Source organism: Perna viridis, chromosome 14 (assembly GCF_037379345.1).
Source record: "Perna viridis isolate PV_CMFRI_1.1 ecotype Kerala chromosome 14, ASM3737934v1, whole genome shotgun sequence".
In the NCBI taxonomy this organism is placed as follows: Eukaryota; Metazoa; Mollusca; class Bivalvia; order Mytilida; family Mytilidae; genus Perna; species Perna viridis.
This window is the reverse complement of record NC_142458.1, coordinates 7,795,266-7,810,189: the sequence shown is the minus strand read 5'-3', so window position 1 is coordinate 7,810,189 and position 14,924 is coordinate 7,795,266. Positions and strand designations below refer to the sequence as shown.

At 32.0% G+C, this 14,924-nt stretch overlaps 1 protein-coding gene across 3 annotated transcripts in view; it reads left to right on the top strand.

Annotated features, from left to right (window-relative positions):
• Positions 1 to 12,990, top strand: part of LOC148597997 (mRNA-capping enzyme-like) — a 38,197-nt gene extending 25,207 nt beyond the window's left edge. For all 3 annotated transcript variants that reach the window (XM_088559881.1, XM_088559882.1, XM_088559883.1), the window contains exons 12-17: positions 5,177 to 5,341; positions 7,997 to 8,068; positions 8,775 to 8,875; positions 10,353 to 10,419; positions 11,194 to 11,317; positions 12,456 to 12,990. In XM_088559881.1, coding sequence (XP_088416007.1) covers positions 5,177 to 5,341; positions 7,997 to 8,068; positions 8,775 to 8,875; positions 10,353 to 10,419; positions 11,194 to 11,317; positions 12,456 to 12,589 — 663 coding nt within the window. In that variant the 3' untranslated portion in view covers positions 12,590 to 12,990. The remainder of the gene's footprint in view (positions 1 to 5,176; positions 5,342 to 7,996; positions 8,069 to 8,774; positions 8,876 to 10,352; positions 10,420 to 11,193; positions 11,318 to 12,455) is intronic.
• The last annotated feature ends 1,934 nt before the right edge of the window (positions 12,991 to 14,924 follow it).

Here is a 14,924-nt window from a genome sequence, read left to right as displayed (position 1 = left end):
CTTCCTCTTCAGTCAACCATATCAAGATGATGGCTGTCTTGCAAAGTGCCTATCCTACTTCGTTATATAATTTTTATCTTGGAATGACAAACTAAGAATGGTTATGCTTTCTATAACTGTTTCTGATTTAAAAATAAAAGTAAATTTCCTGTTTGATAAATACAAATACTGCTACTTAAGTTGAATTGAATTGAAATCTTCGAAACTCTCACTATCAAATGCAGAAAGGAACCTCTTAAGGAGGTAGACCTAGGGTAAGGGACACAACTCTTACAAATCATTGGAACGTTTGTATTCAGCATTTTACATCAATCTCATGTAAGCATTAAAGTAACTTGTGTAATTCTTAATTTTACAAATTCATGTTCTAGAAATATTAGGCCTTTAAGTAACGAATTGGTGACTGGAGTTAATGTGAGAATTTTCTTTATGTATGTAATAGGAAAAATAATTTTATGAATAAGATAATTATTTCAAAGACAATGATAAGTTAGTATTATCAAATTTTGGAATTCCCCCCTCTCAGTTAAACTTTGACCTTCTATTATGTTCAATTTCATTTTTGATTAAAACTTTTCATCATTTTAAAAGCAGTTTAATGAAAGTAAAATATTCTGTTTGAAATCTTATTCTGTATTGTACAGGATACCTAATTATGTGGTGATTGTACAGTATACAGACATGCATTTTAGTGGAATTCTGACTTCAAATATAGATATCGATATGATTCTTTTTTCACTGTATATTTACTTCCGATTTTGCCAATTACCAATTTGTTTGTAGGTATGAGATAACTCAAATAATCCAGTCCCTCTCCGTATCTGTTCACTTCACTCCTGTGCCACTTAAACCCATACTGAGTTGATGAAAAATAGTTATTTTGGAGCTGGTTATACACTAAAGAGCCTCAAAGCAGAAAAAAAACTTGACCTGATATGAAAAAGAAACATCCAGTTGAGTTCATATGTACCACATAAGCATTAAAAACATGCATTTTAAGATATCTTTTCACTTCTTTTTTGGCTGTAGTGGTGAAATCTTAGTGTAAATGGAATATTTATCAAAACTTGCAGTTTTACAACCCTGGTCTTGGCTTGATTTTAATTACCTCATCTGATAGTTTACTGTAAAGCACTGCCTCTGGTTGTTTTTAAAGTACATTTAATGTGTCTATAGCAATTTGGAAGTAAGTTTGGGTTGATTCATTCTTTTTTAGCTTCTAAAAATGAGTTTTTACATACCTGTAAGTACCCCTGCACTAGGTGAAAATGCTCAAATACTGCAGTGTCATGTATTAAAATTCAAATTTCTGTCTTAAATCAGATGGAAACCTGACTAGTTGGTGTTTTCTACTTCAGAAACATCTAAGTAATGGAAATAAAGAAATAAATTGAGAAAATCTGTCAAATATTTGAATTGAGGTTATTTAGAGGACACTTCTTCACCCAATCTGCAAAAAGTTGAAGTTGCGACATACACCATTGATATAAAATTTGCCATAAATCATTTGTTTTTCTACAAATTTCTATACAACTTTGCAGTTAGACTCAGAAATGAATAAGCTTTCCACGGATGAAGCATTTATCTGAGTTTCAAAACCACAAATTCAAGAATCCACAAACTTGTCTTTCTTCCTTATACACAAAAATTGAAATCCATGAATTAAATTACTTTCACAGAACTTAATTCTTGGGTCAATGTCAGGTGTAATTTCCTATCTGTAACTTCACCTAAGTTGAAAGGGTCCTATAAAACTGTACTACATTGAATTGCACCATGAGAACTGATATGTTCAATGCATCATAGTTGCTGAGACTACACAGACTTTTTGTATCACGCTAGAATTCTAACAAATAGGCTTCTGGAGCAGGGTTATGTTGCTACAAGATTGAAATAATCACTACAAAAGTTTTATGGTCATCATCATGAACTCGTGGATCGTTATGGTGTATCCATCTACACCATGAAAACTGGTTTGTTCAATGTGTCATAGTTTTCCTTTCCTCTTCCATCTATTCATGACTTGACTTTTTATGAACAACTCGGTGGGTGTTTCTAGAAAAGTAGAGGCACTTACCCTACCGGTGCACCTGGTCTGTGGTCCCAGTTTTTAGTGGCGCCTTAGTTGTACATTTATTTGGGTAATTTCATGTTTTTGTGTGTGTCTTGTTTTCACACATTTAGACCTTCAAAATTGCACTTCGCACAATACATTAATGCGCACTATACACACCAAAATATGGTATGCTTTTAAAATGGGAAAACTACAATTTCTATGTACACATGAAACAACTGGTGATTGTGAAGTTTTGTTTTCCCCCAAAAAAATTAATGTTGGCTAGTCTCTGTGTGATATTAAAATATAAACTGGAGTTAACTACCTTAGTTTACTAAACATAAAGTATTTTATTTAGTATCAGTAACTTTGAAAAAAAAATGATAGATATTTCAGGAAAAATTTAAAAAAATATTTGAAAGAATAAGAATTTATTTTGGAGATCATTTATTTTTTTAATTTGTAAACTTTTGCAATATTTTAACATAATTTAAACCTTAGTTTTTCAGTTTATTCATTTATTTTATAGTTACATTTTTAATGGTAATTAAGATCTAATTTTAGTATCTGGAGGGGAACTGAGATTATCCTCAGATCCTTCCTTGTCTCAAAATTCAGTGAATTAGATCACTTAAAATTGAAGATTTGAGGAAAGCAGAGGACTTGAGGAAATTCTCTTTTTATGGCACTTTTATACCTGTAGTTTGAATATTTACTCAGGTTATGAAATTATGTCTACTTTCAACCCATAGAAAATTCAGGCACTGCAAATGATAGAGGTGATTTATTTTTACAAAGTGCAGATAATACAAAAACATGTAATGCTTTTAGTCTACATTACCCAAGCTAAGGAGAGAAGACTTCATAAGTTGGTAAAACTTGTGTCCTTATCCCTTTTGTAGAGTTAACAAATAAATTTGTTGTAAACCCAAACTAAGAAGAAGGGGCATTAAGTGCTCATATTTGCCTGAAATACAAGTTAAATTTACCAGTTGTCATCAAGTGTTGGAAGTGTTAATTGTGAATCCATAACAACTTACATAAGGATTTCTTAAAGTTCTTGCTTAGAAATGACAATAAAAGTTGTCTGACTTTGCCAAAAAACAAAATTCTATAAGTAATGAAATTTTTGGCCACATATCAGTCACATTTCTGGCTGGAAAATGCTTTCCACACCCAAGAAACAGCTTATTATGTAAAAAAAAATCATTAGTACATTCTTTATCATATGTAAAAGCATTCAAGTGTTTTTTGAATGTGGACCTAGTTTACTGGATGTAAATAGGTGTAAAAAATGGCAAATGCCAGACTGCTATACTTTATATTTTATTGTCTCCAATAACAACAGACTTGTTGACCTTAAAGATCTCTAAGATGTTAGGGATCATCGGTTTGGCTATTGTATCCTTCATAAAAAGGGTAATTAATCAATGGTTGAAGTTTTGTAATTTTGTTGGTCATAGAATTAGCATAATTGAGGTAGGATAAGAAAGGAGGTAGTATTGTAGTCATCATTTCTAAGCTTTTCTCTCCATTAACAAGTTTGTAAGGGGTGAAAACATTAAGTTTTCAATTAAGAAATAATTCATGGCAGTCATAAATATGCATCTATCTAACCATGGTTTTTATTTTTTATATTGATAGATACTTAACCAAACACCCTTTTAACTATAGAGTTTGTTTAGTTAGGACAGTTTTTCAGTGTACACATGCTGTTAACAGGCTATGTAAGTCTCGTCATGTGACCCCGTGATTTCACGAGAATGGGTCCTAGTCTACCATTCAAAAGCATGAAGACTTGTCATTAAGAGAGCGTTGAGTTCAGTGTTGAGGGCAAAACATCTTTTTGTGTAAAAAATTAAGAAAACATAAAATAGAAGATTTTGCATTGTTTTACAGCATTTCGAGTACACGGAAGTAAACAATAAGATGCAGATCGGTCTTCGGTTTTCAATATCTCCAACATCGTAAATTCCAGTAAAGAAGATGAAACTAGAACAAGACTTACATACCCTATACTGTAAAACTTTTACGAAAGGGATTCTGATTTAGGTTTTCTGATAGACTGGTTTTCTGATTATTCAGGGTTCTGTTCAGACAGGTTTTCTGATTATTCAGGGTTCTGTTCAGACAGGTTTTCTGATTATTTAAGGTTCTGTTGCAACAGGTTTTCTGATTATTCAGGGTTCTGTTCAGACAGGTTTTCTGATTATTCAGGGTTCTGTTCAGACAGGTTTTCTGATTATTTAAGGTTCTGTTCCGACAGGTTTTCTGATTATTCAGGGTTCTGTTCAGATAAGTTTTCTGATTATTTAAGGTTCTGTTTAGACAGGTTTTCTGATTATTCAGGGTTCTGTTTAGACAGGTTTTCTTATTCAAGGTTCTGTTTAGACGGGTTTTATGATTATTCAGGGTTCTGTTTTGACAGGTTTTCTGATTATTCAATTTTCCGTTTAGACAGGTTTTGTGATTATAAAGAGTTTGGTTTAGACAGTTTTGTGATTATTCAGGGTTCTGTTCAGACATGTTTTCTGATTATTCAGGGTTCTGTTCAGACAGGTTTGCTGATTATTTAAGGTTCTATTCAGATAGGTTTTCTGATTATTTAAGGTTCTGTTTAGACAGGTTTTCTTATTATTCAAGGTTCTGTTTAGACAGGTTTTCTGATTATTCAGGGTTCTGTTCAGACAGGTTTTTTTATTATTCAGGGTTCTGTTTAGACAGGTTTTCTGATTATTCAGTTTGGTTTATACAGGTTTTCTGACTATTTAAGGGTCAGTTTAGACAGGTTTTATTGTGTATTCCACTGTTGCTACTCAATAAATATTTGTAAATACTTCTAAATATTAAACACATTTTCATACTACTTCTCTAGGGGAAGCAGGGTTAACTGTTTAATCCTTGTCTGTGTGTCTGTCTGTAACAATTTTTTATGTCTGATTTTTCTCAGCAACTTCTCTTCAGAGCAGCTTAAAATTTGAACACATTCTTCTTGTAGGTAGAATCCAGTTTTTAAAAAAATTCAACAACTTCCTGTTTACCAAGGACTTGGTTCATTTTTCTTGTATCAGGATTAAAAGGTTGGGTTTTTCACGAAAGAATGTTTGATTTGTTTTGTAGGCTCAGGAAGTTGGGAAAACAGATTTCCGGACACGTCTAGTTTGTATTGAAAAGGAAATTATAGGTTCTAGGCACACAAAAATCACTCGAGGTGAATTAGACAAAACAAAAGAGCCATTTAGTGTCCGGTTAAAACCATTCTGGGATGTATCTGTCTGTCGGAAGGTATGTATGTACAGTTGTTTTGAAAATGGATTTAATATTAACAGCGTGATAAGAAGCCATGAAAAATATAATTGTCCTGAAAATCTGTCAAATATTTGAATTGAGGTTATTTAGAGGACACTTCTTCACCCAATCTGCAAAAATTACTGTCTTTACCAGACACTTGTAGAAGTCCCTTTGTATCATTTTTTATACCTCAAGCAAACAAAGTTTGAGGGTATATAGGAATCACCTTGTCTGTCCTTTCATTTGCTTCCATCAATTTTGATGAAATTTATAGGAAAGTTGGATACCATATGTAGATGTGCATTAAAGGAATAAAATATCTGTTGAAGGACACTTAAGGTTGGTCATACTTATTACACAGGGTATTTTTTTTCTGTCATCTTGCATAATCATACAGACATATATATTTTTTATAATCTAGTAGCGTTTGAAATGATGTAAAAATAATTTATTTAAATTCTTACAAATGATTTTTTACATAAAAATTAGAATGAAAAAATTAAAATATAATTTTTTAAAAAGTCTTTTTCAATGGGAGATAATTGGCGGGAAAATTTTATATTGCAAGAAAAAGAGTTTGGTGACCTTCAATTTTCATTTTGAAATATGAAAGAATGTCAGTTAAGTGTTCTTTATATGGAGTAATGAGAAATTTTTTTCAACCAGAAATTTAGAAGTTGTCCTAATATTGAAAATTCCCTGCAGAATCCATTTAAAATATAGTAAAATACTGGCTTTTTAAAGGCTCAATTATCTCAAAATTAGGCTCAGTGACCTGTATTTTTTACATTAAAATTCTGAAGTATGTTCATTCAAGGTCATCTTTTAGAAAAACTAGGAAAATTTATCTATTAGAAATATAAGGTGTGAATTGCCTTAAGGGAGATAATCCAAATTAAGGGTTGTACATGTTAAAACCTTGTAAATACAACTCCTCCTAAATAACTCAAGGGATTTTGATGAAAATGTATACGAAAGTTGGATATCATATGTAGATATGCATGAAGGAAAATGATTCCTGTAAGCTGATGCCAAAAGGAGATATTACAACAAGTATTTTACATTTTTGTCAATTTGAATTGGGAGGTTCTCTCTTTGTGAGTTTGCTCGGCGTTTTTGTATATATACCCTGCCACACAAAGGGCCAGATATTATGTAGTGTGTCCATCCCCAGATTGTTTCCAGATGATAAGTCAAGAACAAAATAATGATTTTTTTTAAACTTTGCACAATTGTTTAGTACCATAAAATACATGTCAAGTTAAAGTTTGGAGTTTTGCCATTTTGAACACATTGCCACCCCCTTTTTTTCACCAATACTTGGCATGGTATCATTTAATTTTCCGTTAGTGCCCTATTTTTAAAGTATTTTGAGGCTTGGTAAACTAAACACCTGTCCAATTTGATCAAATTTTAATGTCCAAAATTTGTTTGGTTGAGACAAGTTTCACTGTATATATTAAGGAGGGTAAGGGACATATTCAATTTCACTAAAGCCTTTCAAGCTTTTCTCTGAAACAAAATGAAATCACTCCAAGTCACTTTGATGCTTACATAAGATTGATGTAAAATGATGACTACAAATGTTCTAGAAAAGCAGAGGGCGCTTACCCTACAGGTGCACCTGGTCCATGCTCTCAGTTTTTAGTGGAGTTGCTCATTTACTTTTGTTACTTTGTATGTATGATTTTAGTTACTTTATGTTCTTTGTTGTGTATGTCTGTTTTCCATGTCTGGTCTTTGTCCCTGGATTACATTCTTTTGATTACCGCTATAACCTTGGTTACCTTGATTACTCTTCCAATGATTTCTAAGAGTTGTGTCCCTTACCCTTGGTCTACCTCCTTAAGGAGTGGTTAAAATGATTTCTTCATTTTCAGTAGTAAAATTAGGTTTTTCCAAAATGGGAGCTCAAGTCAGCATGTGAAAATATAAATTTTACATTCAAGAGGAGAGAAACAAGGCTAATCAATACATTTTGTCCTCTTGTGAAGTGTGTGAATGATACAAAAATTTCATTACCAGAAACTTCTCATGAAAAAATCACTTCATATATAAAATTATCATATGATTATCATATTATTAGGCCACAATAACAAAATTCTTAGATTCTCATCAAACTTTCTTTAAAATTTAGGGTGGGCTGGCTCATTTTGTTTTTACCAGTTTTACTTTAGTATTGAAAAATACTGACAGTTTTAAGGAAATTGACCTAAATTAGAGACAAAAAAAATATGAAAAATGGGGTCAGGAGGGGATGAGAATCTAGGATCTTTTTTTATTCTTGCCTTAAATATTCTTGTATCTGTTTTTTATACAACTTCAAGGAATTTGAGCTTTGATTGTCACATGTGTTGCTATTGTAGTTTATTTTAAAGGTAAAGATTAAGTTTACCCATCATAAAGAGCCCCCCTCAGAACTTTCTATACTAAAGTAAGACTTGCTTTGAGCCTTATAAATAGCTGAATTTAAGATAGAAAGTTATTGGGTATGACAACACTATGTAACTTAGGTTGATTTATTTCTGTTTCAAATGAATGCTTGACTGCTATTGATGAAATTCAATATGATGCAAACATATCACTGATTTCAAGGGTTATATCCCTTACCCTAGGTCTACCTCCTTAAATCAGAAAAATAAATTACAGGTGCTTGATGGTAGTTTTGCTGCTCAAGTCAGTCATGAAGTGGATGGTCTGGTCTTCCAACCTGTTCCTGATGTAAGTACGCATTGATAATGTGCTAAAGTGTTTAGAGTAAGGGCACGAGAAACTCCAAAAAATTAAATGTTTGCTGCCAAACAATCCAATTTTATCACTCCTAAAAAAATTGAACTGATGTAAAATTGAAACAGATAGGGGGAATTAAAAAAAGGTCAATATGATGACTGCGTTAACTGTTTGACTTTTATATTCATCGTATAAATTGAGTGTGGTTTATCATTTCCATACGTCGTGTACATTGCATTTCAATTTTTGATGGAACATGGTATGTACATACAAATCTTCAAATGGAAATAAATTATCTGATGATAAAAATAAACTATGCAAAAACAATCAAGACTATTTAAGAATAAAGCAGTCTGTATTTTGTATGATCTAAGGGAGCAACCATTGATTTTTTTAAGGGGCAGAGATGGTGGTTTATGGCTAGAAAGAAACTTTATATCTGTCCCTTTTGAGAAAATATAGGTCCTTGCTTTTTTTTTTTAATCTTTGGTACATTGTTTTCTGGGGTGTCAACAATACAATTTTGGATGTTCAGCCTTTTTTCTTTTTTTCTTATTGCTTTCCTGCCCTGCCCTTTTGTTTTAAGAAAATTTGAATCTTGCCTTTTTATTTAAAATTTCTTCCTAGCTACCATCACATGGGAGCTCCCTAATTTACCCTGTCCCATGTTATTTGATTTATTTATTAAATATTGTAGCCTTACTGTGCTGGAAGATGTAGTGAAGTTTTAAAATGGAAGCCACCAGATCAGAATTCAATAGATTTTAGATTAAAAATTACCAAGGAAACCAAACCAGGGTATGTTTTGTAGATGGAACATTACAGCACAAATGGATTGTACATTTCAGTATAAATGGATTGTAAATTTTAGTATAAATTAATTGTACATTTCTGTATGAATGCATTGTATATTTCTGTATATTTTGATTGTACATTTCAGCTTAAATGAATTGTACATATCTGTATAAATGGATTGTACATTTCAGTATAAATGAATTGTACATTCTGTATAAATGGATTGTGTAATTCTGTATAAATGAATTGTACATTTCAGTATAAATGAATTGTACTTTTCTGTATAAATGGATTGTACATTTCTATATAAATGGGATGTAAAATTCTGTATAAAAGGATTATACATTTCAGTATAAATGGATTGTACATTTCTGTATAATGGATTGTACATTTCCGTATAAATGGATTGTACATTTCAGTATAAATGAATTGTGTAATTTTGTATAAATGGATTGTACATTTCTGTATAAATGGGTTTTGTAATACTGTATAAAAGGATTGTACATTTCTGTATGAAAGGATTGTACATTTCTGTATAAATGGAATGTACATTCAAGTGCATGTATAAATGGATTGTACATTTCTGTATGAATCGGTTGTACTATATTGTTATTAAATGTGTATTTTCATATTAATCCTGTATAAAGACAGTCATGTTGGTTTGAAGTCACCTATATTGGCCCAAGATGGAATTAAAAGGGATATAAATGTAGGGCCTTTTTCAAAATTATAGATATGAAGAGGCTGTCATTATGGATATACATAGCATTTGTAGTTCAGTAAGACATGTTTTGCTTGGTTGGGAAAAATTTTTGGTTGTATAATGATATGGTGCTTTAGTCATCCATGTCATTATTTATACACACTTGGTTTTTATGTGATATCTTGAATATTAGTTTGTATATCTTTATGAAATTTAACAACATTTTAAACCACAAAAACAAAGGTTGATACTGATTTTGAGACCAACTGTTTTGGAATAAGGGTTCAAAAACTATCAAGTTTGAATGGTATGTCCATACTTACTCAAACTATATAGAGTTCAACTTCTGCAGTCATTAATCTTCTTTACCATGGGTTGTGTCATATTTTAATATGGGCGGTAATCACAAACTGATTACTGTAATCACTTTTTTTTTTTTTTTTTTTTGTGGGGGGGCTAGGATTAAATTTGATGAAAAAGGCAGGATGGTAGTATATGGTAAAAAAAATTCAGGACAACCATTTGGGTAAAAAAAGGCGGGGTGCATCTGTTGAAAAAAATCAAGACTGGCTGGAATCAAAAATAAAAAGTCAAGTAAGTCTTAATACTAAAAAAAAACCACCCCTCCCCCATAAAAATTAAATGGGAGATCCCTGATATTGTTGTGGAATTCTATTTCACACAGAAGAAACATCAGATTCATATTTGACGACTTGATTTACATATTGACAATATGTTTTCTTTAGTGAGCTTTTCTAATTTTTTTTTATCTTACAGGATGTTACCTGAGACAAAGGCTTACCTGTATGTTTTGGGACAGGACAATCCTTTGGCAGAAATGAAGGTAGGCAGAATGACTTTGAGGAGGTAGACCATGTAAGCATCAAAGTAACTTGGATTGATTCCATTCTGTTTCAAATCAAAGCTTGATAGGCTTTGGTGAAATTGAATATGATACATGTACAAGCATATCACAGATTTCAAGACTTATGCCCCTTACGTTAGGTCTCTATATCTACCTCCTTAAGTTTAAGTGTTGTGACTGAAAAGTTTAAACTGAGGCCATAAAAATAACGTATTGTATAATCAAGTATATAAATAGCAAAAATTGGTCTCGACACATTTAAATTGTATTCATTGTATCTTATAAGTGTTAACTTAAAAAAAAAATTAAAATTTTTCAAAAAGCGGGAGATTTGCCAAGGTATTTTTTAGTGACATATTTTATATCCAGGAACTGCCCTTACTTGAACATAAATTTCTCCCCTGAAAAACATGAAATATTTCCCCTTTATTTTAATAAAAATGAATTAAAGGTTACTAATATAGATATGAGATTTTTTTTATAAGAATTGAAGTAATTTTATACAATTTTGAAGGCAAAAATTCAAATCAGATGGAAGAAGTTTCTGATTGTGTCTAAATCTCCTGCTTTGTTGATTTTTTAGTAAATTATCAGGAGGCTTCTGCTAAAAGTGGGAAGCTTAACACTTATGCATTGTATCATAAAAAACTGAAAAAGTACAAGTGTTCTTTTAAACATATGACTTTCTATATCTAAGAGGACTTTTTTTTTTTTTTTTGCTTCATGAAGTTACTGGTAATAATTTTTTTTCAGTACACGAAAGAGCTTAAGGATTTAGACGGTAAAATCATTGAATGCTCATGGGATGGCCGACAATGGATGTTCATGAGACAGAGAACTGACAAATCTTTTCCTAATAGTATTAAAACAGCTCAAGGTAAGATAAAGGGTAAAACTTAAGGGAACAACCATTCCACATTTTTGGGGGTTGTTAGAGTTGGTGAGGGCCTATCTGATTTTTTTTTATTATTATGATCAGATTTTTTATCATGTTGTTTTTGTTGTTGTTTTTTTTCTAGTTTTTTTTTGTTTTTCATTACTTTCCAAAAATGTTGTCTATTTTTTTTTTTTTATTTTTGACATTCATAAAGTAAATGGTAATTTTCATATCTTATTGACAGCACCTTATTAAAGCAGATGTTTTTATCCTAGATAGCTCACATTATTTTTTTTTTTTTTGGCTTACCAATTATGGTTAGGTGACTATACTTGTCCCAACATGATTCAAAGAGACTCATTGCAATATAGAGTATACAGATGGAGTCATTTTGTTTTGTTGCCTATGATGAGGAGCATACACTAGTGTAGGAAGTCTGTATATTCATTTTATATGAAATGAAAACAGATCAATTTTGTGTAAATTCTTATCATACATGTAAACCTTTGGAACAGATCATGTGGGAAAATCTCCTCCATTGACACTGTCTCGTGGGAGATTTTTATGTAAAAGCAAATATTTGATGTATAAATTCATTTACTTATTAGTTTTTTTTTTAAAGAAAATATATTAATTTTAACAAAAAAATCACCTATAAATCTTACATTTTTGTGCGAGAGATTCCAAATTTTTAATTAATTGTATGGAAGTTATGTTATGTTATGAAATTATGGTTATGTTTTGCACTGAGAAATAAGTGAAAGATATATGATGGACAGTCTATGTTATATCTTTCACTTACTGTCTTTTTCTGTGCAGGATTGCATGACATTTTCCTGGTGGTTAATTATGACAGAATATATTTTCATAAATCTGACACTTCTTAATTGGCTTGGGATAACTAACAATTAGGAAACGCTTATCTTTCACGATACCAGAACTAGAAAATTCGGGTGAAAACTGGTCATTTTATGAAATCCTGGGTTATTTGATGATCTGAAGGGTGATTGAAAAATCTCGGGTGAAGGGACAAATTCCCAGGTGTGACCCACATAAAACGGGTCAGTTGACATGTATGTGGACTCACTCTTCATAAAATCCTGCATTATTTAAATGCTTTGCTTTCTTAAAATTGTAGGTGTCTGGGGCAGTATACAATCACCAGTCACTAAAGAAATTCTTTTCCAAGTGGTTGAAATGGAACGATTTATGCCACCACAAAAAACGGCAGGTGAATTGATGCCCCCACCTGCAAAGATACCACGACGATGACAGTTCTTATAATGGAGCTAAGGGAGTGCTTTAAACATTAAACCAATCTGTGCTGCATATTTATGTGAGATAGTGACTCTGGTTTCATAGTTTAAGGAGGTAGATCTGTGCTAAGGGAATAACTCCTAAAATCAGTGATATGTTTGTATCATATTCAATATCATCAAAGCCTGTCAAGCATTCATTTGAAATGGAATTAAATATATATAAGTTACTTAGATACTTACATGCTATATATGTAAAATGGTTTACACAAACGTTCCAGTGATTTGTAAGAGTGATACCCCTTAACTTAGGTCTACCACCTTAATATTGACAGCATTGAATGTATTTCCTAATAAGGGAATATTTTCTTGTTAGCAGTGACCAATAGTGTCAATAAAAGTATCCTTGTCTTAAAAGTGTTGTAATCTTTGCCCAGTCCAAGAGACATGATTCAGAAAACTGATATCAAGAGAGTACCATGTACCTGGTAATTTATGCCCAAAAAACTTGGGGCATGGAAACACAAGTGTCTGTCTGTCTATCCATCTGGTGACACACACTTGTAGACATAACACATTAACTCCTTGGCAACCGCTTGATGGATTTTGTTCAAATTTTGTAGCTTGATAGTCACTATTTTTAGTTCATCGTATTGCACCACTATTTTGATTCGAGAAATTTTACAGGAGTTATGGGACTTTTGCAACACCTTTTTTTTTTTTGTGGCGGCAGGAGACATATGGCGACGAGTAGCTTTTTTTTTTTCCAGAATCTTTGTGGTCTTAATTGGTATATATGTAACTCCGAAACCGGTCATTAATTTAGAGCAATGAAATGTAAAGATAAACTGGTAACAGCGAAATAACCAAAAAAATTAGATACTACATAAATTTCCAGTTATATTAAACTGCAGCTGACATGATATTGCAAAGCATGGTTTTGAGAAAAATGATACTTTGTTCATTAAAAAAATTGTGATCATTGTACGGCCACAAAAACTGAATGTAAGTTTATGCATTTAACAATAAAGTAAATGTCATATCATTTATAAACAGAAGTGGATCCAGATTTTGAAAAAGGGGTCCAGAAAAAATGGGGATTCCAGGCTATTATTATTTGCTTATTTAAATGATTTTAGCCTAAGTTTTGCACAGAGTTAACAAATTTTTCTTCAAAAGAGGAGCTTCCAATCAATACATGGTTGCAAATTTAGTCGCTCTTTCAATGGGACTTGAACCCCTTCTCTACTCTGACATCTATGGCAACACTACCTACACTAAATGCAACGCTCAAAGGCCACTTAGCCAACAAGGCTTTTGCTACTCACGTGATAATTTCTCGCAAGTAAATATAGAGCACAAACATTAGTACATGATGTAACTGAACAGGACAACCTTTGATGGTATTGGGAAAGACACATATATATATAGTGATGACTGTTTAAGTCATATCCCTGTGGGACTTGAGAATCTGTTCTGTTTAGAATTTTGCTCGGTTTATACAGGTTTAATGTCTATTCTCTCATTCATAGGCTTCATTCACACAACACAAGCGATTAAAAATTTGTATGTAATTTCCCGCCACATGCCTGGAAATTAAAATGTCGCATGAAGACTCCCACGCTTACTATGTTTACAGTTGTTATTCATATTGTTGGTCAATTAAATACTTGTTGATTTACGAATTTTATTCATATTTTAAAAGATTAGTTGGTAGTGTATCAACTTATCATAATTGTAGTGATATCGATGAAGCAATGACTTGATGACTAGAAGGGAGGTCCTTGATGAAGTAGTTGATGTTGGGAGAATTTAGGGTGTTGTTAAATTTATTTTTTATGGTTTCATTCATGGGAGAAACAGATTCTCCCTCATTTCTCTCGGAGATTAAAGGATTTCTCCACTCTCGATAGTTAAATATTAGATTTTAACCCACTCGTTTAAGCTTGTGGGTTAAAATCTAAAATTTAAATATCTCAAGTGGAGAAATCCTGTAATCCCCTCAAAACTGAAGGAGAATCTGTATTTATATCCCCACTCTATATTGCAATCACCTTGTTCATCTGTCTGTCTGTCTGCTATACCTTTTTGTAACAGATTTCTCAGGCTCTATTGGAGGGAATGCTTAGATATTTGTTTCATCATTTTTACATTAAAACTTACACTGTGTCTCACCTTTCCAGGTTCCTCATTTATCTACTTCCTGTTTACTATATGACAGAACTTTTTTAGAGATTTCTCGGCTTCTATTGGAGGGGATACTCAGATATTTGGTTTATTGCTTTTGCATGATGACTTCGTACTGTGTCTTCCTTTCAAAATAGTGGTGCAATATGGTGTATCCATCTGCA